At 39.0% G+C, this 26,900-nt stretch overlaps 1 protein-coding gene across 10 annotated transcripts in view; it reads right to left on the reverse strand.

Annotated features, from left to right (window-relative positions):
- Nucleotides 1-26,900, reverse strand: part of SOX5 (SRY-box transcription factor 5) — a 652,738-nt gene that overhangs the window by 127,793 nt on the left and 498,045 nt on the right. For all 10 annotated transcript variants that reach the window (XM_062009253.1, XM_062009270.1, XM_062009262.1 and 7 more), the window contains 2 exons: nt 25,327-25,499; nt 22,734-22,802 (listed from right to left, as the gene is read on the reverse strand). In XM_062009253.1, the coding sequence (XP_061865237.1) occupies nt 22,734-22,802; nt 25,327-25,499 (242 nt within the window). The remainder of the gene's footprint in view (nt 1-22,733; nt 22,803-25,326; nt 25,500-26,900) is intronic.

Consider the following 26,900-nt stretch of genomic DNA (forward strand, 5'->3'; position numbering starts at 1 on the left):
GTTGCAACTTAAAAGTCTAGTGAGCAGACTGTAGGAAGCAGAGACAAACTGATGCTGCAAAACTAAATTTGGGTACATATTTCACAGCAATTCTCAACCTAAATAATGTCAAAAGCCTTGACCATATATGTGCAAACTGAGCCATAGACAGAGTTCATTTTAATAATTATCTAACCAGAAGGAAGAACTTTGGGGATTCATGCAATAAAATAGCAAGCAATCAGTGGGAGGTGATTATCACGATCACACTGACGCCCTGTATCAACCAAGGCTCTTCAACATGAGACTGTGTCACACAAAAGCACTAATTCTCAGAATCCAGGTGAATTCAGAGAGGGAAGTAAATGAAGTGGATCTTTCTATTACTGTCATCATTTATTAGTTATATTGTGAGAAAGTTCAAAGTACTCCAGAGGTCCAACATCTGACTGTGAATGATCAAAGAGAGTCCTGCACATTCCTTCATCTTTTTTTAAGACAAGATACCACAAGTGTGAAATATGGTAAGGTAGAAAGGAGGCAAATATCTACCAAGATAATTTAGGGTGCTGTGCTTGGCTCCAGTCTAGATTTCTTGGATTTGCTAATTGCTTGCAGGTAACAGCAGCGTTAAAACTTGCAGAATCTCTTGGGCAATACAGAGACTTGGATCACTCTGGAACATTTGGGGCCCTTTGAAATAAAGTGTAAGACAGCATAGGAAAAGTTAATAAAAAAACAATGAGGTGAGCATCACCAGCAGAACAAGTCAGGATCAGAATGAACTACAAGAGAAAATATACGGGCAAGAGATCTGTGAAGAATCTTGGAGAAAAAATATCTAACTTTAATTTCATGTTATGGAAAACAAGGAGCCTAGGCTGAAGGAAGAGGTTGGGTCCAGTAATATGGAAGTTAGAGATGATGATGTTTGGGGACTATCCTGCCATGGGAGCGAGGAGACAGTAGAAGTGTCATGACAACAGAAAACTTGGCAATTACACCGAAAGTTTTAGGCAGAAGAAAATAAAAAGTCAGATTTTAGAAATGCAATAGTAAAATATTCAACATGGGACAGGAGGTCATGGAAGAAGGAGTCAAAATGGTTTCTTGGAACATGAATCTGCTTAATAGGAAGGCAGATGATATTGCTACCAATAATAAAGAATAAAAGAAACAGAAAAGCTTTGGGAAGACAGCTACTGAGTTCATTTGAGGTTAGTGTCTCAGTCCAAGATTGATGTCCTCTCTAGCCAGAGATTAAGGCACTTGAATCACAACTAATTTATTATCTTTCTTACTTGCTGGCCATGGAGAAACATCTGGTATTCCAGACTGGCATCCTATATTGAAGCTTGACAGCTAACTGCCTAGAGTCCATCTAAATTTGATAAAGGACATAGGTCACCATTCAGACAAACTCTGTACCATATAAACTTTTATTACAGAGTGAGGACAGGACTAAACTGGTGTCTTACTCAGTACACAATCCTATTGGTTTAAATCTAAATCTCATTGAGTAATTAAGAGTTCAGAAGGTCTGACATTCTATAGAGGATATAATGTGCTGTAAACAGGATCTTACGCTTGGACAAGATTAGAATAATATTGAAGAACATCTGAACCATATTTCAAGGAAGAAAGGGAAGATATAACCATTCTTTATGATGTCATTAAAATGCAATGATGCAACTAACAGAAGTACTTTTTTTACATTTTGATGCCTTATGCTTTCTAGCCCTTAATACTCCTCCTCATGGTATGATCATATTGCTTGACAAAAAAGAATGACAGTCTTTGTTTAAGTAAAGTAGCTCCTTCAGAGATCACTGCTCTTTCAGTTGGCCACGTCTGAAGAAAGACGTGGTGGTGTCTTGATTAGCTGTTAGAATCACATTTCTGTATTTTAACTTAAACAAGATGACAAACTCCATCAAACTTTACTTTCCGACATGTTTAATGAGAATAATGCTTATGCTCAGTGATGTCCTGGGAAGCTAAAAATAGTTCTGCCTTTGCAGAGTTGTGTACATATGTGCACACACACTTGAAGACAATAGGATTTTCTTGCCCAGAACCCTATGAAATTAAATCTCCTCAGGTTTATTGGCTTTGCAAGTGTACCTGCAAACACTCATCCAAAATTCACATCCAAGTTTGTATTCAGTAATTTAAAGCTTACTTCCCTGCATTTCTAAGGAGAACTGCTTGGGATAACTGGCTGAGACCTTGTCTGCAGAAGTAAAACTTAACAGCCAAGCTAGATCATATAGTAGCAGGGGCACAAAAAGAAGACATTTTCCTTGTAGGATTCAGTGAATTAAGAAGTTACAAACATTGTTCCCTCCATTGATTTTGCTTTCTTCCTATTATTCACACCTCTTCCAGTCCTCTGTGACGGAAATAAACACTGCAAGACATCATTCAGCAGCACTATTATATCCAAGAAAGATGTTAACCAACCCATTTTATTACACTACAATCTAAGGAAAAACTAAGCAAACCACATTTGATACACTCTGAAAATTATTACAATTAACATAATTTCTGTCCTAGTGGTTTGATGAATTGTCAATGCTGCCTTGCACATGCACACACACAAAATGCTTAGTATAGAGATGTTAGCCCAGTTAAAAAAACTTGCATTATGTTGGTGACATATAATTTTTTTCTGTGGCAGCTATGAATAAAGCACTGACGGCTAAATCTCAAAAGGTTGGAAATTTCTGTAAACATCTAAGCCTCCTCTAAAATCAGGCAGTCTAAGAAGATACGAATTTCTTTCATATGTCTAGCTGCTTCTGACACCAACTGAACAAGAAATTAATTCTCATCCTGTTATTCTTCTGAATCCCAAGAGTACTTTCATCCCTCTCATAGTATATCAGACTGCTAAGTAAAATCAGCATATGTTGTAAAGTAACATAAATGAGCTCCAGAAATGCAGAGAAGTATGTTTGTGAGTGTGCGTATATTGAGAAGGCAAAGAGCATGCAAAAGAGCTTAAAGAAAGTAATAACCTTTAACAAACACCCAAAGGCTTCTCTCTTGACCACTTGTCTTACTGAAATCTAATCTCCCAAAACAATGCCTGTTAAAGATAAAGGATTTTACTGCTTCTTTTAATGGGTGCTGTAACAATTCCCTGCTTTCTAAGACTTCCTGCTAAAGATGCTTATGGGTAAGAAGGTAAAACAGAAATTTAAAAAACTAAAAATGTAATCAATACAAGAAGCTTTTATGCCTTAGTCTGCTGACTATCCCATTTTAAAACATATATTGAATCCCTGAGTTTCCTGCACAAATTCAGTGAAAAGTATTTTACCCCAGAAAACCTGATACTTGTACAAGCAGCAAGACAGGTCTTGCTGTCTTGTGAAAAGAGAGCTGCATGCCCCATGATCACCTATTTCCCATGGCACCAGGAGATTACAAAAACTGTGGAAACTGGAAACAAGCAGGAAAAGAAGTAAGAACTCACTAAATTATTTCATTCCAGAGGGTTAACAGTTACAGTTAACAATTTTACCTGGATCTATGTCTGTCTTCTCTGACCAATATTTTCAGCTGTAGTTGGTAGAAATGAAATGACACAGTTCTCATAAAGAAGGACATGCTTCTTTCACTTGCAAAACTTAGAACCCTGACAGGACTGTCAGCATCATTTCTGCATACATACTTTCTGAAACTGTCAAAGACTGTGTCCCTATCTAGAAAAGCAGCACACGGAGCAAGTAGAGAGATAGAAAAGTAGAAAGGGACAAAGCAGAAAGTGTCAACATTGATAACCACACGACAGGGCTGGAACAACTATTTACTGGTAATTGCACAATGCAGAGAACTCATATGATATGCATATAAAAGCATAAAGATGGAACTCCAAACATAGCTGTGCCAAGAACTTTATGCAAGGCTAAAGAGCCTAAAGAACAGAAAATGAGAGCACCTATGACTAAAAGCTGTTTCCACAAAACAAAGTTCTACTGGATGTGAAGTAGAAGACTTCACAAGAATGAAGAAGGCTTCTTTCATTAAAAATACAGAAATCACAAATTGAAGAATGGGTTTTTACAAAAATACAAGCATGACACATTCAGAGGAGGATGAAAAGGATTACAGATTTTTAAAATTCAACCCAGAACACCTTAATACTGGTTTAAGAAAGGATCGAGGTTCACAATCACCTAATAGAAGCTGGGCATCTTAATACGAAGATGGGGAAAAAAAGGAGGGTGACATATGTCTTGCCTCCACTGCTCGACATCCTATTCAATGTTGGAGGCACAGATTTAGACAGTTCTCTCTCTTGTTTTCTGGGGACTTAACAAGAGACTACACCGAATTAGAAGGAAATGAATGCTCAAGTAGCTGACTAATTACTTTGAATATCTGACTTTCTGCCCATCAACCTGCAGAACGGGTATATTCCCGGCATGCAGCGATACACAGTGACCCTTAAAATCAGATGGTTCTCAAATATTTTCTGTTAAGGTATACTCAAAGCTTTGGCAATGCAAAAATCCACCTCCCTCTTTAGTTTATTATACGAAAAGATGTCACACTGTGACTGTTTTGATCAATGAATAAACAAAGTGCCCAGCACCTGTCTTGGCTTTTATTATCATAATAATTCTGTTTTGTTTTTTAGTTCTAAAACATCAGCAACTCTCCCATAGTTGAGCATGTGTTTATGCCGCCCCTACTGTTCCCTTTGTGGGTTCATTATTAGCATGCCATTAAATAAAAGCAGAAGAAGAGTTAAGAAGGGAAAAGCAGTCCTGAGGCACAGTCATTTGTGCCTGTTCAATAAAACAAGTTGGCCTTAGTTTAACCAGAGCCCTGAGACTGGCATAAAAACAGGTTAAGTATCCAGAAACTGAAAAGAAAGCAAGACAGTGAATGAACCACTTTGAGTTGGGGCAGATTAACCCAGGACACAAAACCATGGGCAAGCATCCTACTGACATCTAGCACAGCTTAGCAGAGACAGAATAGAATAAAAACCTAACAGTGGTCAAGGTGAGGAGAGGGTTTGTGCATAATGGTTGTTAAGTGCCTCACGCTCCGATTTGTTTAGGTGGTTTTCAAGAATTAAGGGATGTTTGAAAAAGAAATGTACGTGCTGACAAAGTCTTGGCTTTGTTGCAATCGATGGATCTATAAAAATTTAAACACAGAAAATGTTAAAAGTGCAAGGAAAATTATTTTCTCACCTTGAAGGGGACAGAAATTGACACTCACAAATTTTTTACCTTTATTCACTCACATTTTACTGACAGATCAGATTTTCCACATTACTGATGTGATTCAGTGGAATGCTATCAACACAAACCTGACTCTGAAACTACCAGATTGTTTCCTGCTTGCTTCCCTGCCACCTCACAACCACTGCAGTCTCTATTTGATTTCTGTCACAGAAATGCAAAATTCTTCAGAAAAACGGTAAAAATGGAGACAGAAGATAAAAAACCTAAAAGGCTGGAATCTCTGAAAACTCTGCACTTCAGTTCACATTTTGCATTGTGGCCCAATGGGAGATGACTGACAATCTGGGTTCTGTTCCTGGTTCTGGCAAGGAGCTACAGCCTAACAATGTGCAAGCTGCTTCCCCACTGTCCTCAATTCCCCTGGCCTGAAAAACAGGATGCTGGGAAAAAAAAAAGAAAGAAAGAAAGAAAGAAAGATAATTCCAAGATGTAGTGATGATGGTGCTACATAAGATCTGGATCATACGCTAGTTAGTATCTGTGCAAACAGGCTGTGAATCACAAGTAAAACTTTGCAACTGATTGTTATTTTGTAGAGCTATAGGTAACCACAAGGGATGGAAAGGCAGAGAAGAATCACACCTGGCAGTTATGAAACTGAGGATGATGTTTCCAGATTAAAGTTTCCTTGTACGTGCAGCAACATTTGAATTTTAAGTCGCTAGAGTATTTTGACATCTCTTTCTACTATTTAATAGGCAGTAACAACAATTTATCATAGTTCCTCTAAGATATGTAAGACAAAAATAGCCAAGCATTGTGGGAAATCTACATTGCCAAAGCTTTCTGCAATAATCTGAGTGAAGACAAATCACGAGTTCAAGAAAGTGTCCTTCATGTAAGTATTTCAGTTTCCTTCTGAAGCAGTAAGAACCTTAGAGATAAGGACCAAACTTCCTACCCTAATCTTTACTTCTAAAAAAAGGGATTGGGCAAATAGGCTCAACATCTTAAGGCCCACTTTTCCCAGGGACTGGATAGAATTAGATCCGAGTAGGTTTATCTCAATCGAACTAGGATAGTTTTTATTAAAAAAAAATAAAAATCCATATTTTAACCAGCAAAGTTTAATCCCTTCTTTTCCTGTGAAAACTCAGATAAGTTTGATTTTGCGCCTCTCGCTGTCTCCATATTCCAGGTATTATGTCATTGCACATTAGACTGTGTCAACACACCGTGACTTCGTTCCCGCTAATGCAAAATCTCAGAAAACATGGAGCCAGGAGATAATTTCAGAGTGCTTTTTTTTCCTCTTTTTAATGTAACTCGGTATTTATCCTTCCATGTTTCTGACATTTCCATTGAGTGATAGTCCCAAAACGAAGAAAATCAGTCTTTCGCATGCAAAGCCGTCTTAAAGCAGACTGTTGAGTAGCAATCTTTCTGGGTAGGTGAGCTTCACACGTGTCTCAGGAAGCACCACTGTCTTGTGAAATCCAAGAACAGCAATGACAGGCTTCCAAGGGAGCCCCCTCAAGTCCCCTGTTGGCGGAAAGAAGGCTTAACCTCCTACAAAAGGGCACCTCCTGAAGGACTGGGGAGATGATGTCTGAAAGAAAAACGGGTGCAAAGCTCAGAAAATGCGCCCATAATCTAACAGGAGCTGCCTGTGAGTGAAGTTTGCGTGCCTGAACAGAAGGAATGGTTGTTTTCAGAACAGTTTGATCTTTTAAAAGTCTATTTTTTTTTTGTCATTTTTAAGTTTCAAAACTGTGTCTCAGGTTCCTTGAATATAAAGAGAATTAATACAAAGGAAAAACTGTGTGGAACTTGACAAAATTGTTACGTCAGGTTAGTGTCTTCCACACCTTGGTCCTCTGTTTCAGCATAAAGTGTCTCCAAATGCTTGTGTTCTGATCTTACAATGTTTTACACTTGAAGAGGGAATCTCAGGCCCCTGCCATCCATATGTTAAGAATAAAGAAAATAAAACTTCATGGGTTTAGAGTCAAGCAATTTAATGAACTATGTTTATTGCACTACGTAACCAAACACTAACAAAACAAGACAACGCATTTTAAGAGAAAGAATCTATTTAGGAAATCCATATTACACACCACTATTAAAGTCCCATCTTCCACTGTTAACTACTGCACACTAAAGCAAATGTCAGCGTGAGATGGGGCTTTAATGTTTCTAAATTAAACGTCCTTCAAACACGCTTTCTGACAGTTATCTTCATATTTTCCACAGATGCTGCCACTGCCACCAAGTTAGGCACTAAAATAGATACAATGTTAGTGTCATGTCTAGGCTGTGCTGATACCCCTGCCACTGTAACTGCCGGTCGGTCTGCACCAGGAGGAAAAACAATCTTTATATAGAGAGGATCTCAGAGGCACTGCAGATGACATTTGAGGAGTGTGAACAACTGATCAAAGCAACAGAAAGTCATCAGCAGAAGGTACGTCTCAAACTGAAGGCAAGAGTCCATCCATATTAGTTCCCTAGATATACATTATCTCTGGTACATTGAAATGAAGCAAGTTATTTGACTTTTTCAGATTCACAAGGCAGCCTGTACAGATGTAGTGTTCTCTAGACGTTTTACTTACCCCGTAAATCATTATGCCTATACTCTTAATTGTTTGGCACAGCTCCCAGGACATCCATTACATCTCTTCTGACTAACACATATTTGTATCTGTTCACCCCCAGGGCTTCTAACCAATAAATGTCCTGGCATAAGGAAAAGGGCATGAAAATAATGCATTATGGGTGAGTAATTTTCCATCAGGATACCTGAAAAATGTGGACCAACCGAGCCACTAAAATACATGGTAGCAGCCTCTTGTCCCTCTTTGGTTTGAATTGCGTCTTTGGCTGTTGTAACATCTAGAGAGTCAAGAGGATCATACTGGAGAGTGTGGAAGTCCTATTCTAAACAAAAACTAGAAAGAATATATTAAACGTTCGTTAGACAAGTTGGTATAGCATGAGGCACTGAGTTACACACACCTTATGCACACACCTAAGCTCTTGTCACCATTGACAAGGCCTAAGCCAGGAAACCCATTTTAACAGCAGTGGGTCCTCCTCGACAGCAGACGAGTTAGTGTGCAAGAGAAAACATGGGATGGAAAATATCTGTACTACCTATAAGCCATTGGGCTGAGACCTCCTCCAATAGATGCAGAAAAAGTGCCTAGTTTCCAACACTTGTTTCTCCATGGAAAAGCTCTGAGTAAGGTACTCCTGCCATCCAACAATGGTATTTGTGGAGGTAGCAACAGGACACACTGGAAAAAGGGGAGTTCTTTTTGCATAAACAGTTTGCTCTCTTAAAATCAGTCCCATTGCTGCATGTAGGCTCTGAGGGGAGGGCAGTCTCAAGAACGGAAAAAGGAATCAGCTCTGTGGTGAAAGAAAGAAAAGGCAAACACACCCATACCAAAACAGACAGAGACTTCAGCAGTGAGGGCAGAGGGATGGAGGGCATTTGTGTAAATACAGATTACATGTGCAATTCATTTAAAGGCAGTGGCATTTTGATCACAATGAAGAGTTTAATCAAAGTCTCAAGAGATCTGCCATAAAGGAACCCCTTGCCTTGCTGCCTTGGCTGTCTGAAAGAAACACCTGTTACGCACAACAAAAAAACGACAAAACAAACAATAGGTATAGAAGGGAGGCCATGGATCAAACAATGCGAATCGGAGAAGCACGGTTTTCTCTAAATGAAGGGCTAGAATCCTATCAAATGAACAGCTGGGAAAGCATAATTCTTTCTATTTGCAGGGAAGTTGCACAGATTATATGATGGCAACAAATACAATATACGTATCTCAGCTCCGCTTCCTAGGCACCAGAAAGGACCGGAACCTCCTAAGATATCCCTGAGTGGAAGAATAAACTTGCTTGAGCCCAGCTCCAGGAAAAAAAAAAAGATATCTGGCTTTCAAAAGAACACAATGGACAATTTTCCTCCCACGGGGCCTTTGCAAGAGTTTCTGCTAAGAAACACTGCTTTCTAAGAGGATACTGAGCTCAAACCACCCTCACAAAAGATGTAGAAAGCAAACTTGTGACTTCAACAAATCCACCTCAATGCACAGAGGGCATGTAAAGAACACCTAAAATGGATGTGTTTCTTTTTAAATAAGAAGTCTGAATGTTATTAACATAGAATGCAGAATACTATGTCAGTAAATTTATTACAGTTTTAATTTCTTTATTCCAATTGTACTAAAAAGACAGGAATTCTCAACTATGCAATAAGAAATAATACAAGAGAAGTAGACTTATGTTACGCCCTGATTCTGACACACAGAAAGCTAAAACTCTTAAAAAAATAACATTTCAAATTTGCCTTTTATCTCAAGTAAGGAAGAAGTGTAAGTAATAGAGCATAATTCCCTGGCTCTCCAAGACTTTGCTTCCTAACGCAATGGCAAAAAAACTCCTGATCTATCACGTATCTGGGGAGCTATCCTACCCAGGGAAGCCTCCTGCTGTCAGAATCAGATTCTATAGACGAACAGAGGCAATCTTTATAGGGATATCTACAGCTACAGAGCTACCCAAAGAATCACGGAAGGGGGAAAAAAGGAAGCTTGAAAGCTTTATTTCCTTAAAGTTTTACCATTTCAAATAATTCTAGACCATTTCTGATTACTTTGTATCTCCCGGTGCATCCATTAGTCCATATGCAGCACTGGAAAATACTGCAATGATCAGTGTCTTGATCTGAACTGAGTGTTCTCTCTGTTTGCCATAATTTCAGAGGAACTGTCAGCGAGGCTAAAGAATTCATAAAGCCTTGAAAATTTCACATCTAAGTTAAGCTGTAATTTGGTATTAATAGCCCATGGTCTTCACATGGAAAACATCCCTATTGCTCCCTCCTAAAATCCTTTAGAGAGATTAAAAAAACATGTCCAGAAAACAGTAATCAACTTTGTAATTGATATCTGCATTGGAGCATTCCAAATGCATGCATGAAAATCTGTGCCCAAGCGTGTATAAGGCAGCTTGCTTCAGTCTATAAGGTAAGAATGTAATCAATCAGCTGTTGAATATATGCCTTCTTGCTCCTGGACTAGAAATTTGGACTCCAGAGTTAAAGAAACTGGAAATGACACTTAATTTAGACATTAGTGAGTCTCAGGGATGAAAAGAACTTAAAACTCATTATACACTGTATATAAAAAAGCCTCTCTTGCTGACACACTGCAGCTCAGTAATGCTTAAATCTCAAACAAGATTCTACATGCAGTGTGCAAGATAAGAAAACATATTCTCACCCCATAGAGCTTTAATGGGCCAAATGCTTTAACCAGCTTCCATCAAATACTCAGAGCAAGAGACTCCTTAATGAAATGATCTGTGGCTTTGATTTTGTACCTTCACTATCGCTTTTCCTGCTAATTCATAAACAGTATGGCAAATAGAAGGAAAAAATTGATTAGTGGTGACTTGTGATTACAACCAGTCTGGTCCCAGTCCCACTGAGGAAACAAACAGAAGGTGTTGAAAAGAAAGAGTCAAACTCCACTTTCAATGTAGCCAGCTCAAATTCAACAAAATCTCTGAAGCAGTCTATCTCTCTTTCCAAGGAGGACAGCAAGAGGGAAAAAAAGTATTCTCTGTTCTGATGGAGATCAAAATAAAAAAACAAAAAAGGGAAAGGAAACAGGACATAGAAATATAGAGGGGCTTTGTAGTATGGGCCCCAATCCACCACTGCCAGAGAAATGTTTTCTCCTGCTAGTCCGGGAGAACATACCATCTCTCCTGTAACTCCCTTTTCCTATGCTGACATTTCAGAGTTCAAGCTGTGACGACAATAAGCTGTAGGTGGTTGGTATATCAGTCTTATGTGCTTTTATGGCCATCAAAACCACACAGAAACACAGTTAAAATAATATCACTTTGGATGAAAAGTCAAGGACTCAAACATTAGGGAATGCCAGAATAAAGGTTGGAAACATAATTTTCATTTTCCCTCTTGGGAATACAGTCTGGAATTATATTATCACATAATTCTGCTCCCCCAGGATACCATTTTTTTTATTCAATATGCATGACAGAGATACAAGGGAATAACATAAACATACCTACTTAACCTAATTTTGGCACTTGTAAATTTCAAATGCCTTACTTTTGTTACGTAAATAATGTATTTTTTTGTATACAATTTTCACAGCATACTAAAGCATTGCCATCTCTTGATCGTTTCCATCTAAATCAATTTTTAAATTGCTATCTAGGAACAATTTTGTTGAACCTACCCAAGTCTCAACTTCAGAATAATTTGCTGAATATTATCACTACTCTCTTTCAAAGAAATCAAACCCAATGAAAACTATTTCATAACATATAAACTCTAAAACTAGCTTCCTGATCATGTCAAATATTTATAAAATCCAAGTACAGTGAATTAAATCTGTCCCATTCAATTACTGTCTTTATTATTATCTTTTTCATTTTCATTTTTATAACTTTACTACGTTTATCTTGGAACCTAAATTCTTTTATTTAACTTCTAAATACAACAAACTGACATACACCTCTCAGCCTCTTCAAAGCATATTTAAAACCCATTTGAACAAAACCATGAAATGGTTCCTTGCAATTATTTACCCATTACACATTTTATTCAACTCGTGTATGTGGAAATTGAACTTAAATGGATACTACATGCAATATGCAAAATAAAGGCAGCTGGCATGAGAGCCCAAGTCTTCAGTTCATCTTTCCTCAACAAAGACTTCCATGAGACAAGTGCCTTTCCCTCTTTTTCTCCAAACTTCTAATTCAGGCTTCACTCACATTGCCACTTCAATCACTGTCCTTCCAGCAATTAAATGGTTCAATTTACTCTTCTTGCAAATACCAAGTTTAAGTAATTGCACTTCATTTTAATATATACAATTCAGTGGCAGATAAGCAACAGAAAGCAGACAATAAAATTAAAACTCTTCTCCTTGGCCTCTTGCATGCTATTACCAACAATGGTGAGCTCATCTTGTCTCCTAAACTATGCAAGGTAAGGCATCACCAGCTTTTGAATGCTAAATGTCTGAGGAAAATCCAAGGTGGTGAAGACAGTGACACTGATTCAGTAGGAGGAACCATACTTTTCTCTCTGAATCATTTTATGCCATTATTACAGCACAGAATTTGAAGTGCTCTATTTTGAATGAGTCATCAAAATGAAGTCGTGACCACTTAACATGGCACAAGAATCAGAAAAGCAAGTAACTGATAGTAAAAAATAAATTATTCTCAAATTCCTCCCTCTTGATATAGGTATGGCTGCTGGTAGCAACTTTTGGAATACCAAAGATTACCTGTATCTCAAATATAGCCACTTTGGTTAGAAAAGTAACCATTTTAGATGGGTTGAATTAGATAGGCAGAAATTAGATGCCCAGATGCAGTGCTTAGAATCACAACAGAAAGTAATGGTCTTTATACCATGGAGTGTATCCTCAGCAAGTTTACTGATGACACCAAACTGGGAGGACTGGCTGATTCCCCAGAAGGCTGTGCTGCCATTCAGCGGAATCTCGACCGGCTTGAGAGTTGGGCAAAGAGGAAGCTCATGAAGTTCAACAAGGACAAATGCAGAGTCCTGCATCTGGGAAGGAACAACCCCATGCAACAGTACAGGCTGGGGGTCAAACTGCTGAAGAGCAGCTCTGCAGAGAGAGACCTGGGAGCCCTGGTTGACAATAAATTGAACATGAGCCAGCAAAGTGCCCTCGTGGCCAAGAAGGCCAATGGCATCCTGGGATGCATCAAGAAGAGTGTGGCCAGTAGGTCATGGGAGGTTCTTCTCTCCCGCTACTCTGCCCTGGTGAGGCCTCATCTGGAGTCCTGTGTCTAGTTCTGGGCTCCCCAGGTCAAGAGGGACAGAGAACTTCCGGAGAGAGTCCAGCACAGGGCCACCAAGATGATCAGGGTAATGGAACATCTTTCATACAAGGAAAGGCTGCGGAAACTGGGGCTGTTTAGTCTGGAGAGGAGAAGACTGAGGGGGGATCTCATTAATACTTACAAGTATATAAATAGTGAGGGTCAGGAGGTTGGGGTATCCCTTTTTTCTAGGGTATCTAGTGACAAGACAAGGGATAGTGGGATGAAGCTGGAACACAAAAAGTTCCATTTAAACATAAGAAAAAACTATTTTACTGTGAGGGTGAGGGAGCCCTGGTATAGGTTGTCCAGGGAGGTTGTGGAAGTCTTCAAAAATCTGCCTTGACGCATTCCTGAGGGACCTGATCTAGCTGGATCTGCTTTGGCCAGGGAGTTGGACTAGATGATCTCTAAAAGTCCCTTCCAACCCCTGCCATTCTGTGATTCTAAGATTCTATACATTAACACTGCAAATGTTTCTAGGACAAGAGGTAGCAGGTTTTTGTTTAGGTACTACTAGTGGACACAGGTCAACACAATGTTTTTCCTGTCCAAATTCCAGTTTGGGACATATACACCACTTGTTCGTATCTCCTTTTCTGCCAATTTACATGATGACCAACCCATCTCAGCTCTGAGAACATGCAGTTGTATTTCTACACAATGTTTGCAAGGAGGACTCAATCAGAGTAACTGTTATGATGCTTGCTAAGACAGGTTGAAACACTGCCACTTCCAGTGGACCAACCCAACCCTACATTTGCTGATACTGCTGTCATTACAGAGTTAGTACAAGAAAATTCACCCTCACACCCCAGCTCCCACAGGTCAGAATCTCCTAATGTAAGTATCACTAAATAGTATCACCAACAAACCTGCAATAAAAAGGTTCCATCTTCTATTCATGCTATGTATCATTAAAAAGCATGGTAAATCCTAAATAACCCTAAAAAACATTTTCTGAGTTTAGTTAAAGCCAGGCCATCCCAAACACATTCTGTAATACTGAAGAGGAAATAAATGAGATCCAAATTTGGCTTAGAGTTTAATTCTCTTTGGGATCCTTCAGGATGTTGCATGCTGTATAAACCAAACATCACTCGGCCAACAGGGATGAAAACCTCCAATTTAGAGAAATCGCTAGAATGATATGCAGTTGTGAATTTTCAAATTTAATTTTGTTCTGGGGGGTAAGACTCTACAGTAAATGCTCTCAAATTATGCAGCTGAGTCATTTTGCAACTGGTGACCCTTATAATGATGTTCTCGTTTTCAGAGCCAATGTGATGCCACGCGGTGATTTGTCTGTTAAATTGAATCTTTGCCTCTAGATAGATAGATAGATATAAAGTTTATTTTGAAATGTCTGCTAGTGCCTCTGAGTCTGACTGATGTGAGATGTTATTTTGAACATGCCAAAGCATCTGAACGGCTCCAGTCCTTTCTTTTCAGTGTGCATTCCTTGATAAGTGGCAAAGCTTCCCACTTATCAGTCACTCAAAGTGACTGTGGCTGTCAGTTGTGTACAAAGCGCAATCAGTTTGGAAGCAGAGACACCAGCATTTTTCTTCTCAGCTTGAAGCAAACACGTTTTGACTGCTAGTCATTCAATTTTAAAGCATCTTCAATTAGGGGCGGATGAAGATATAAAGAAAACACATCCTAAACACCTCCGCCAGCCAGCAGTAAAAAATTTATTGTTATCTCCTGCTTTACCTTACTGCAGAGGCAGCAGCAGCAGCAGCCTTTTTTGGCCGCACAACAAAAGTACTCATGACTACACACACTCCATACGGACAAGATCACAGCCATAAAGAGTTCATGCTCAGCTTCTCAAGCCACTTACTCAAACTACCCTGGTACCTTCTGCTCCTGTACCTCTGCCGCCTGCTGTGTAAATACCTGCACGGGTACAGAAATGTGAACATAGCTCACAAGCACACAGGTACACCACCCCACACGCTTTCAACAAAAACGTTCACAAAATGACATCTATGTGTGCTCTATAAGCCAATAACTATTAAAAAGACTGTGGAAATAATGACAAGGAGGGGAAAGCAAAGGGAGGGCTGTCAGAAAGGAGGAGATCATGTGAGAAAGAGTGAGCAGCTGTGTAAGGAAGACTGCCCAGTACCACAGTATCGGGGAGCTGGAAGTGGAAGAAACTGGTCAAAGTTGTGGGATGCCTCAGAAAGATGCAAAAATTGGAGAGGAGATCTGAAAACAAAAAGAAAGACAGGGCTGTGGAAAGAAAGGTCTGCGAAAGAATGGTTGCCAGAGTTGGGGGGGAGAAAGATTAAGAGGCGGCCTTGGAGTACAATGTTGCCAGCTGCGATGACTGTGTTTGACTGCTGACATTTTTCTTAACAGTCCTAGCTGCTGGATTATTTGGGGTGTTTCAGTGTTCCGTTTTTTTAATAAAAATAAGTTTCTGGCTCTCCCTTGTGATTGTGTGAGAGAACTGGAAAATGGGAACACTGAGATCTCAGTAACAAAAAGTAAATTAAGAAAAGATGCTAAAATTGCAAGGAAAAAGTCATGAAGTTCAAAACAATCTCATAATTTTAAAACATTTGGACTGGTTAAACTGGAGAAAGTTTCATTATCAGCAAGTGCTGTTGCAGTCATGTAGCTTGGCATAGGCAAAAAAGCTGATTTATCTCATGAAAACATGCCCTTTGCAATCTCAATAAATTCAAGTCGTACAAGCCTTGAGATGATTCTCCTTGTTTGCATTGGTGCAGCTATACCAGTCAGCACTTTTGGATTGTAGAAGAGAGCAAGAAAGGCCTGAGATCAAGTTGCTTGTAGATTCTTGTTCTTCAGGTAATATTTGGAAGTAAAAACATGGTTCATGCTGCTCCACACAGAAATAACTATAGGTAAACACATAACCAATTTGCAGTCTTTTACGTAACTTTTTATGGTAACGGAAGGAAGCGAAGGCCCATAGATTACTCTAAACTACGTGCATCATACCCTTCAGACAAGCATACAGGTTATTTGCTCAACTTAAGAGGACAAAAAGCAAATTAGCTCATTCTGACTGCTAGCCTAGATTTTTCTTTTTGCTCCTCCCTTTCCCGATTTCCTCCCCCAGCGTTGTCTTTTTTCTGGTTTTGTGTATCGGTTTTTGGGTTGTTTTTTTGAATAGTTAATTTCCCAGGGGCTTTTTCCTGCTCAAGGGACAGGCAAGTTTTTCTGATAACTGATAGGAGATCAGCTGCAGAGCTTTTGTGAGAAACAATTGTTTAGCCTCTTTGCCGGCAACCTCAGTTGTTTGGGAAGAGGTTGCAAAGTCATGGGAAAGGCTGCAGTGTGACTCCTTCTTGGGCCTGTCTCACCGAATCCAGTATGCCCATGTTTATAAGTTGCAGGGAAACAGCTGCTCCTGACACAAGATGAATTTGGACAAAATGTCCCTAATCTACGAGCCTGTTCGGCTTGACTGTGCAGTCACAGCCTGTCATATCCACACTGGCAAAAAAAAAAAAAAACAAAACAAAACAAAAAACAAACTGTCTCAGTGGACGGAGCCTGCTCTGAAAACATTTTGCAGATTGAGAAGGAAGATACTTTCTCACAGTTTCCTACTGAAGAAAAGTCTCATTAAACTCCCACTAATATGAATAAGAGCCTTTTCACTATTTTCAGTGGGAGTTGGATCAGGCCCTCACTTCAACAGCTTCATTGTCTACCAAGGAAACCTTTTGTCCTCACCTCTCTCTGATATGCAAAGAGGACTCTAATTACAGAGGAACTAATACTGTTCTGCTGTGCAATGGCTTGCAAAGGGGTCGTAGCACCATGAAGCACTGTTCTGCTGTCACTGACTTCTTAGAAAATCAGAATTCCCAGGGAAAATGGTAATACAGAAGCAACAGACATTACTAAATTTGTAACCAAGCACGTGTATAGTGATTGCTCATTTTTGTATCACAAGTGAAGGATTCATCATCTACAGCCCTTTAAAGCCTCCTACAGAACTCAGGGTTACAGGCATGCAAGAAGCTGGGGACCAGGAAAGAAATGTCAGAGTTCTTATAGTTGCACTAAGGAGATCCCAAGAGGGCAAGGATTAAGGGTAAGGATCTCTATCCTCCTTATTATAGGCACAAAGTACTCCAAGTTTTTAGCTCACGTTTGCTCTACAGCAGTAGACAGAAAATGAATGGGCTGTATTGGAAGTATAATTTAGAGTGCAATATTGTTGAGGCAGAGGATAAATCTTCATAGACAAACGGTCAGTGTCTTCTCAAAAGAAGAAAGAGAAACCGGCACTTCTTACAACTAAACTTCATCTGAAATACATCAATCAAAATCTTGTTTCTCAAACAAGAGAACACAAACAAGCCTGAATATCATTCAGTCAATTCTGGATAACAGATGATTGCTCACCTAAAGAGTTCAAAAGCAACAACAAATCTAAACAACAACAACAAAAATTATCACCATAGATAATTGTGTGGGTGAATTATGATACCTAAAGCACTCTGGAAGCAGGTCTCTACCAGTGTTTTGGAAGGCTGGAATCTACCCAGAGACTCTTGATGCTTGGAAAGTTTTGACAAAAACAACTGTGTCATTTCAAAACTTTGCATGTTAAGCTTCAGGAATATTTTTCTGAACTTCTGTGTAGCTCAGAAACTCAATCCTTCTTTCCTCTCCCAAAATACAGCTGTATTTTGAAAAACAGATCTGGCTATAAAAGGGACTACCCATTCTGCAGGATATTCCAAGTGTTCAAGATTTTATTATATTCCAAATTGGAACAACACCTGAAACCTCAGAACTTAATGAGAATGGGAATATTCTGATTTGCGAACTTACTAGCACAGCCAGGCCTCTCCATCTACCAGTACAACTCATGGGGCAAGAGACACAGTCAGCTGACAGTGGGAAGGTGGGAAGGACAGAAATCTGGACTCAGTCTTATAAAGGAAAGCCTTATAAAGGAAAGAAGAGCCAGGGTGATACACAGGACAGCTGAGGGATTCAGGAAAGCCAAGAAGCCTGCAGCCCAAAGGGGCACAGAGTCTGGAGGGTCATGATGCCCATTTTTCCTGACAGACAAGCAGCTAAGGCTTGGAAATCTTGAAGCCATCGAAGCCACAGTAAGCTTTTTGCTTGAGAACAGGATCTTTTGGCATGCCTGCCAGGTGCCACCAGGCTCTGGAGCTGCCTGTACCATGCAGTCAGACACCAGACAGCAGTCATATCCTGCCTGGCATGTGGATGAGGATAGAGGCACACCTTAGCTTTGCCTCAGAACATAGTCAAGACCCTGTCATTCTCCAGAGGTCTGAACTTTGTAATAGAAAAGGTGTCCTATTGGAACATTTGCTAACAAGTCTCTAACCCTGAAGGAAAAAAGTAAACCCTCTATTAAAATACACAAAGTCATCAAATGGTTGCTGTCTGGTAGGAATCACTCTCAGATTTCAGACAGCACTCAGTTCTTGAGCTCAATACATCACTCAGAAATGAATACGAATTAGTAACAGAGTACTTGCAGTATTAAACTAAAAAGTCAAACAAAACTGGGGCCCAAATGTTAGAGACATGGTAAAGCAGAGCTGCTGCTTCTTGTTGCTTTGAGATCTTAGTTTTACATTATTGGCAACTTGAAGTGTTAGAAGATCTTGAGCTAGGCTCTCCAAAAAAAATTTTGACTAAAAATCAGAACAGTTTAAAAAACAACATTTGGCCTCCGCTTTGTTTGCCTTCTAATTTTGGAACTTGTAGCGTTCGTGGTTTCAGATTTTGCCTAGAAATATAAAAGCTGGAAGTTTACATTTTGAAGAAATGAAAGCTGGCATTTTTGTCATCAGATGACTCCAAGAGCTGGGGCTTGAGGGAAAAACATAAAACATTGTCAGGCTTTCTACAAAATTGTGAGATTAGCAGAGTTGGTTTTATCACAATTTAGGCTGCAAGGTTGACCCATTTTATCAACAGTGCCCTATTGAATGTGAATTGCTCTATGAATTTTAACAACCATATTTCATTTTAAATATAGTTCAATTAAAATAACATTTGTCACTGAGCAAGCTACAAAGCAAACTACTCAATCACCAACTTGGCCTAGACTACTTCTCTGAGCAAGCGGAAGGTGTAACCATACTATCTCGCAAAACTTTGCACCTCAGAGACACTAGACACCTCTTAAGGCAGAACACCATGCAACACTCATTGCCTGTCTTGGGGCCTAGCTTGGCACAATGAAAAAGAAGCATCTAGCCTTCAGGTTTCTGTCACTCTCTGCCCACCTGATGTGACAGCTACAGAGGCTCAGACTTCTCCATGCTCTAGAGCAAGGACGCGAAGAAGTAGATTGTGGCATCACAAAGAAGATGAGAAGATCACCATGAAAGTTTCCCTGAGGCCCTGAAGGATAAAACTAGATTTAGTCCAAGAACTTCCTGAGCTATACTCGGTGACTGCATGCCTTTTCCTCAGCATGACAGAACACATATTCCATTTCATTCCTGGTAAAATAGCAAGACTGAGGATGTAGGGGAGAAGACTTCAAATATTTAGCAGGCAGAAACTGTTAAAAGTGAAACCTTTTCAACACATATACACACAAAGCAGAAAACAGTGTGCATGGCAGGATGCACCCTAAAGTGGCATAAAATAAGACGAGGGAAGGATTTAGTTAATTATTCAGAGAAATGCAAATCTCTTCACACACTAGGTCTAGAACATCCTGAAAAGCAGAAAAAGAAAACCCCAAAACATTTGTCAAAACACAAAATCCTGTCTAGATCACATTTTAGTGTTTTGAGGTCTTACAGATTCTCAAATTTAATCTAATCTGCAACTCTTCTCCAGTATAGCATTACCTCTTTGCGTAACTCTCTATATGGCAAGCTGATTCTTCTACGTTAGTGACACCTCCTTCCAGTTCAGAAGATATAGACTTGAACAAGGCATAACGTCAATTAGAAAGAGATTTAGGTTTCAGGTACATTTTTCTAAGCTCAAGTAGCTAACCCATCTTTCTACAGCACCACAGATGTGGCTAGTTTAATTGAGCTGTATTTACACTCAGCATTTGCAGTCCCCTAAGGAGCAGAGACAGGTTGCAGTCTCTCTCTGCTTATATATTGTGTGCGTCCCAGTGATTGTATGCTGGAGTAAGGAGAGAGGGAACTGTTTCCAAGTTAGCGCACTTAGAGAAAGGAGTCATAAATCATGGGGTCAGTCAGGCTGTGCGTTTTTTTAACCTTAGGGTATTATGTTTTCAATACAATATTTCAATAGCTTTTTTTTTTCCTGTGTAATAATTTATCTGGAATTATGGCAACTCTTACAAGCTTAGAAAAAAACGGCTCAAGTAAAACGAATCCTTTGTCATAAACAGGTTGTGTTCATAACTGCAGCCTAATCATTCAATTGCACATAAGTCAAATAGTTATCTAGACTTTGTAGGAATATTTCCCTGTCAATAAATCTAATGCTATTTAAAAACTCTGGGCCAATGTGACAGAAGCCTGTTAGATTAATTAGAGCAAGGTCAGAAAAGCTGAACTCACAGTTACATTCATGTCAAAGTTTTGTTCCACCTACCATAACCTGATTGTAAACTCACAGACCATTTTAAACATGGGCGTGTTAGGGTGACTTCATTGTCTTAATTTATACACAAAGGCACTTTTCTTCAGGAATTGTTTCTTCTAAGAGTCAACTAAACATGCAATTGTGAAGAAATGTTTTGCTTTGTATCCACTGTCAAAAAGGATTTTTAAAAATTTTTAAATGGTTTTTTCCCATCAGTGACTTCACAGTAATTGGACTGCAACCAGGGTTCATAAGACTTCAGGACCATACAGATCATGGAATTGTTGAGAGGCAAGCAGTATAATCAACATTTCACTACAAACAGGTTATCTCTGTGGGAATAAGAGAACAGTATTGTCTCTCTGCCTGTTCAATTCTTGACCTTTATCATGTGACAATCCAAAAGGAGGTTGCCCTAGATCTGATGAGTTTTGTGTAAAGTGGTCCCAGGAGGTGAAATTTTGACCTCAGCAGGGTCAGTATTGCATCTGAAATCCCCTGAGACAAATCCTCAAATAATTTCTTAGCCTTGCAGCTTGTATCAGATGGTAGCTTGCTGACTTTCATTTACTACTTACTTAGGTCAAACTTGGACCAGGGATCAAGAGATGAAAGGCTCTATATCTCATTATCAATAATTAGTGTTCTCCACTACTCTAAAAACAACATACTTCAATCTTATCTACAAGGCCTTAAAACTTAAAAGGGTTGGGGTCAAATTATATTACTTCAATTTATTTTTATTCACTGCTTATAAAACAACTTCCTCTCTCACTGCCATATCTAAATGCTAAAAATGTAAATAATTTCCTTGCTATTGTAGAGGTTCTACTATTGTTTTTCTTTAAAGTCTTATTAAAGATACAGCAATAAAGAAAAATCCCTCCCACACACATTTTTAAAAGATTAAAAACCTAAAAATGGAGGTCAAGGCCAAGCCAGGCCTTACCAATCTCAACATTATTTTCAGTAAAGCTCATCTTGTATAGAAGTTGTCTTATGGGTGGACTTTCCCCAGGAATTTTTCAGTCACCTAAGTCCTGATACTGACAGAATATCCTCTGAAACAAGAGAGACAGTTTTTCTTGTAGTATGAAGCCATACAACTTCTCTGATTTTGCAGGAATTTTCATAGACTAGTTACAGATATGGCTCATAATTTTAGGCAACTCTCTCTGAAACACTAAAGAGAGGCTTTGCAAGGAAAATCTTATTGTTACTGAACAAACAGAACATAGCATCCACTTCCACAGTGATTTGCAATGCTCTATACCTAACTACATACTTTAACAGACAGGAGATTTTACAATGAATCTAGACACCTATAAAGAGTCAACCTCTTCCTTTGTTATTCTACGATAGCCTTTAAGGGCAAACTAATTTGCATTATTCCCAAAACAAGGAAATGCATATATACACATGGAAGAAGAGTAATGAAACAGAGTCAATAGCTTGAAAAGAAACATTTGATTGCTTTAAGGAAAAAAAGTTTATATAAAGTTTACCAGTTATGCTGGGTTAACTTTTTTCTACTAGTAGATACCTAGGACAGATATAGTTGCTCTCCTGAATCTAACCAACCTTTTAACCAGTTTCTCATTCAGACATTACTTCACCCAAAGTGCTGAAAAATTCTGGATTTTCTACACCTAGGATAGATGGAAGGAGGTACACTTGATTACCAATCACTGAAGAGAACTGCTTCTGCGAAACCTCAAAAACAGAGACCCATTCTAATCCAATGCCTTCTAGCAACACTTTTGTCACTCCTGATCTATAGCAAAAAGAGGATTTGGTCCTGCAAACCCTTGCTCATGTGACCAGCTCTTCTCACATCTGCTTCCTGATCTTACAGGAGGTATGTTGATCATACAAGGCCTTTTAGAAACGGAGGTTTTTTGATTAATGACAAGTAACATTCCCATGTGTTCGCACAAATAAGACATAAGCCATCTGCAGAGATTCTTAAAGAAACTATGGCAATAATGGCTGAGGGGAAGCATGGAGAAATGGAAAAGAGAAAACAAAGATAACAGGAGCACTGGTGGAGACGCAGTCTCTGACCTGGATCTGTTGCTGAAGAAGGTTAATTTTGTGTTGTTGCTGCAGGAGCTGCTGCTGTTGTCTTGCAATCTGTGGAGAAATTGCACAGAAGAAACATGAGATATATATCACCATTCCTGGAGTGAGTACATAGGAAACTTCCTTCCTACTTGATTCCTTAAACTGATCTACGAAGCTAAGAAACTTTCAGCCTGGACTGACACTGAAGCCTGGGGCACGTGTTCAGGGGCAATCCATACCTAATACTAGCATGAAAGGGAATCTTATGGAAAATGTTATGCTGGATATCAAGAGAAGGACTGATGCACAAATTTCTCTTACTTTCTGAAACGACAGTACTAAAGTGACAGGCTCACAAAAGTGACCACTCACATTCTCCAACTTGCTGGAGAAAGAACAATACTGGCAGAGAAACTGGAAAACGGCAGGAGAACGCAGGAAAGGCAAATAAGTAGGATGGACAGTAACATTCTTTTTATGTTTAGCACTACCTATTCAAAAATTCCAAAAAAAAAAGGAAATCTGACACTCTGGAGGAAGGTGTGCATATTTCCTTGATGCAGAAACAGACACAGAGTGACTGGAACCTGGTTTGGGGAAATCATTGACTCGTCAATGTGTGTATCAACTGAAAGGAACTAAGGGGGCAGTGCAAGGCTACAGAGCTCAACGCTGAAACTGATTTATAGACATTGATGGGAGTTGTCATAAGTCTCCTTTCAAAATCACACGCATTTTCCATAAGGACTTCCATCCTCCCTCTCCATTGACTAAATGATTGTGAAGCTTACTGTAGATACATTTTACATATAGTGAAGGAAAAAGCAGGCAGTAACAGAACCAAATTACAGTTCTCAGAGGACTGATTGAGATAAACCATTATACACCTCAAAGTTAAAAAGCAAACTTGAAAAACTTTGACTCATCACAAAAGCTCTGCTCTCATGAATAGCTAGCACAGCAGTACAAACATTAGAAGGAGTATTGCTCTTCCCCTGTGGTATGTGTACACATCTCAGGGTCAGATGGGAACTTATGTATACTTACTGGGAAGAATTTTGTGCATTCTTCCCCTTAGGTATTTTCTTTCGCTTCTATTATTAAACTATTAGCATAAGAAACACTCGCTTATAGTTAACTCCAGATCTAAAAAATTAAGAGTTTTCTTTCTTACAGGTTCTCTCTTTAAGCAACCAAAATAATTTTTATCAAAACATTTAAAAAAAAAAAAGGTCATTTTAATTCCTGTGTAAGGCAGAATTATACACAATGTCTTAATTTTTAAAAAAATCCTAATCCTAGTTATTCTCTCACTGCCTTTTTCTGTTTGCCCCATTTTCTTTTTCACTTCCAGATCATTCAGCCATTCTCTAACAGTCATGAGCTTAAAAGGCAGAGCAAAGGAAATAGCTCTCCTACAAGATATCTCCTTCTGGAAGAATCTTGACAATTCCACCTTCACATCTTCATCTACCTTCTCCATGTAAACAATGTAATGCAAATTCTCTAGTTTAACAGATAAGTCACTTTTCCTGTTCTCCCTATGTGGGATTTCAGGTGTGAGGCCAAAATACACAATATGTAACATAAGGCTTTGAAATAATCAAAAATAGGGAAAATCTGGGGCTAAAAAGTCTGAAGATGTCAGCAGTGGTTAGAATCTGAAGACATGCTTGGTACAATAAGTACATTGAAGTATGAAAACTATGACAGATTTCAAAGAATTTTATGAGTTTCATAAAATGCACATAGCTGGAATAATATGATATGAACTCAAATTTCATTACAAGCTGAAATAAATGGTCAGGCAGACCACAGCTCTTTCAGATAAGAACTATCAGGATGAACTCCTGACAAAACTTTAAACCAGATGTCCAAAGATGTCCTTCACACATTTCTACTCATATTCAGGTACAAAAAAAGGATAGTCATTTCTGTTAAAACTTGCATGTTGCAAATTTGTTAGAAAAGTCACGTTCTTGCATAAAATGTCCTCTGTCCATGTATGCACACTGGAACTGTTCACGTATGAAAACATGTTTGCATTTTAGAGTGCAGAGCATATTTGCAAGAGCTGAAAATCAAGCCTGTCAAGTGTGGAAGAAAAAAGGTCACACACGGTCGCTGACTTTGTATTCTTCTCCTCTACTTTTTTACACAGTTGGCAAATACAGCCTTTTCATTTCTCACATTACACGTGCTGCATTTTGTTCCTTCTGTATCTATTCAGCATCACTGAATTCAAGCAGGACTGGAAGATTATTCAAGAAGGGCTGAATTTGCATGCTTATTTACACTTATTTTTAAAAAAACACAAACCCCTATTGGAAGAGAATACCTTCAAAATGGAAGGTGTATTGTTATGAGATATTGGTTATAAGATAAAGATATATCATTATAAGACAGATATAATTATTGCAAAATAAAGTGTTCTTTCAGTATGTTTTTGTTCAAACTTTTTTACCTAAGAAAACAAAAGGGAAAAAATTCTGCGTGGACAGCAAACTTGAGACTATCAACCCTAAAAGATAAACTACTGGAAAGTCCTTCTAGAAAATTATTTAAGCTGAAAGCCCCTATATTAATCACTCACCTGTTCTTGTTGCTGCTTAGCCAGCTCCATTTGTTGGCGTTGTTTCTCGATCTGCGACGCAGCCAGTTTCTTCTGTTCATCATGAGCTGCTAGCAGCTGTTCTCGCAAACTGGTCAGCTGATTGATCATACCCATAAGCTGCCTTTCCTTCTCAGCAAGGCTTTCTGGAGTCCCTGGACATCATATGGTGAAAAAAGAAACCAAAAAAAAACGGGAGAGAAGAGAGGAAATTTAGAGCTGGCCAACTTTTTATTTTGCAGCTTCACTGTAAGCAAAGTTTCAGTAGAACCAAAGAATGGCAGCATATTGCAATACACTGCACATTAAGACCAGCCCCTCTACAGGAAAATGAGCTACAGAGGATAATTCTGTACACAGACTTTGATCTGGTGTCCCCCTTCAGTGTTTCCTTGGCCTTTCATCTACTTTCTGTTGCCTTTTTATTAGATTAATATGGGAAAAAATATAATCTGTTTTGAAAGAGTTTAAAATTTTAAACATTGTTAACATTTCATGGGGATCAAAATCAACACTTCCAGTTTTGAAAGACACATTTCTGTCACAAACTTGTGACAAAGACACATCAATGCTTTCATGCCTACAGAAACTGTAAGGTGTGTATTAACATCCCCCTGTCATCAAGGGGAAGCAGAGAAATCTCCTGGGTGCTGGATACCTCTCTATCTCCCCACGCCCAGTCTTCTCACTGTTACTAACTCAGCACCCAACACCCAAGAGGACACCACATGTTTTATCACTTGCATTTGCCCTGACCAGGGTGAAATTGTCCAATAACCACTATTGCTGTTGCTGCCACTGATGAGTATTTTTGAAGGAAGAAGTCTTGCATAAACGTATCAGAAAAAGTGAGTTAGACGAAACTCACCATCTCTCTCATTTGTACTGTCATTAGATGTTTTTAACAGGAGAGTTCAGCAGACAGACAGTGGAACTACCTACCTTGCTCTCATAAACCATCTGTAAAAATTGTTCTACCCAGAAGGATGGTAGTTATAAGAGAAGGGGAAAAAACAAAATCCAAGAAAAAGGAAAAGCTATGATTCATACAGTAAAGCAAAAAAAGTACTATTGGTATACCCATGACCCTTTGACTTTGAATTTAGAAGACCAGAAAATGTGTAGCAGCTAATCCACAAATATCTCCACACCCTCTCATGAATCAGATCCTATAAAACGCTTTAAAAAAAGGTTTAAGGCTATCAGTGTCTATGTCTCTTTTGAAAATAGCCTGCTCTGGGGACAACCCTGCCACACAAAACTTTCTCAAACACAGGAAACATTCTGCCAATGTCACTAGTGCTCTCCTAGTGGAAAAAAAAAAAATAAAAGAAAAATTGGCGACTATGCTAAACATATTGCTAGCCAATTATCAGTCAGACATGGAAAAGAGCTACTGGTAATAGCTTGGTTAGTCTACCCCCTTGCCAGTGAAGGAATGTTCCCTACAATATATTAACTACAGCTTTCTAGATGGGATTGAAAAGTCTGAAATGGTGAATCACCTCCTGCATGCTTTGGAAGACCTTACAACAGCCTTAGAGGTGTCACTGCTA

The sequence above is a fragment of the Colius striatus genome, chromosome 1 (assembly GCF_028858725.1).
Source record: "Colius striatus isolate bColStr4 chromosome 1, bColStr4.1.hap1, whole genome shotgun sequence".
In the NCBI taxonomy this organism is placed as follows: Eukaryota; Metazoa; Chordata; class Aves; order Coliiformes; family Coliidae; genus Colius; species Colius striatus.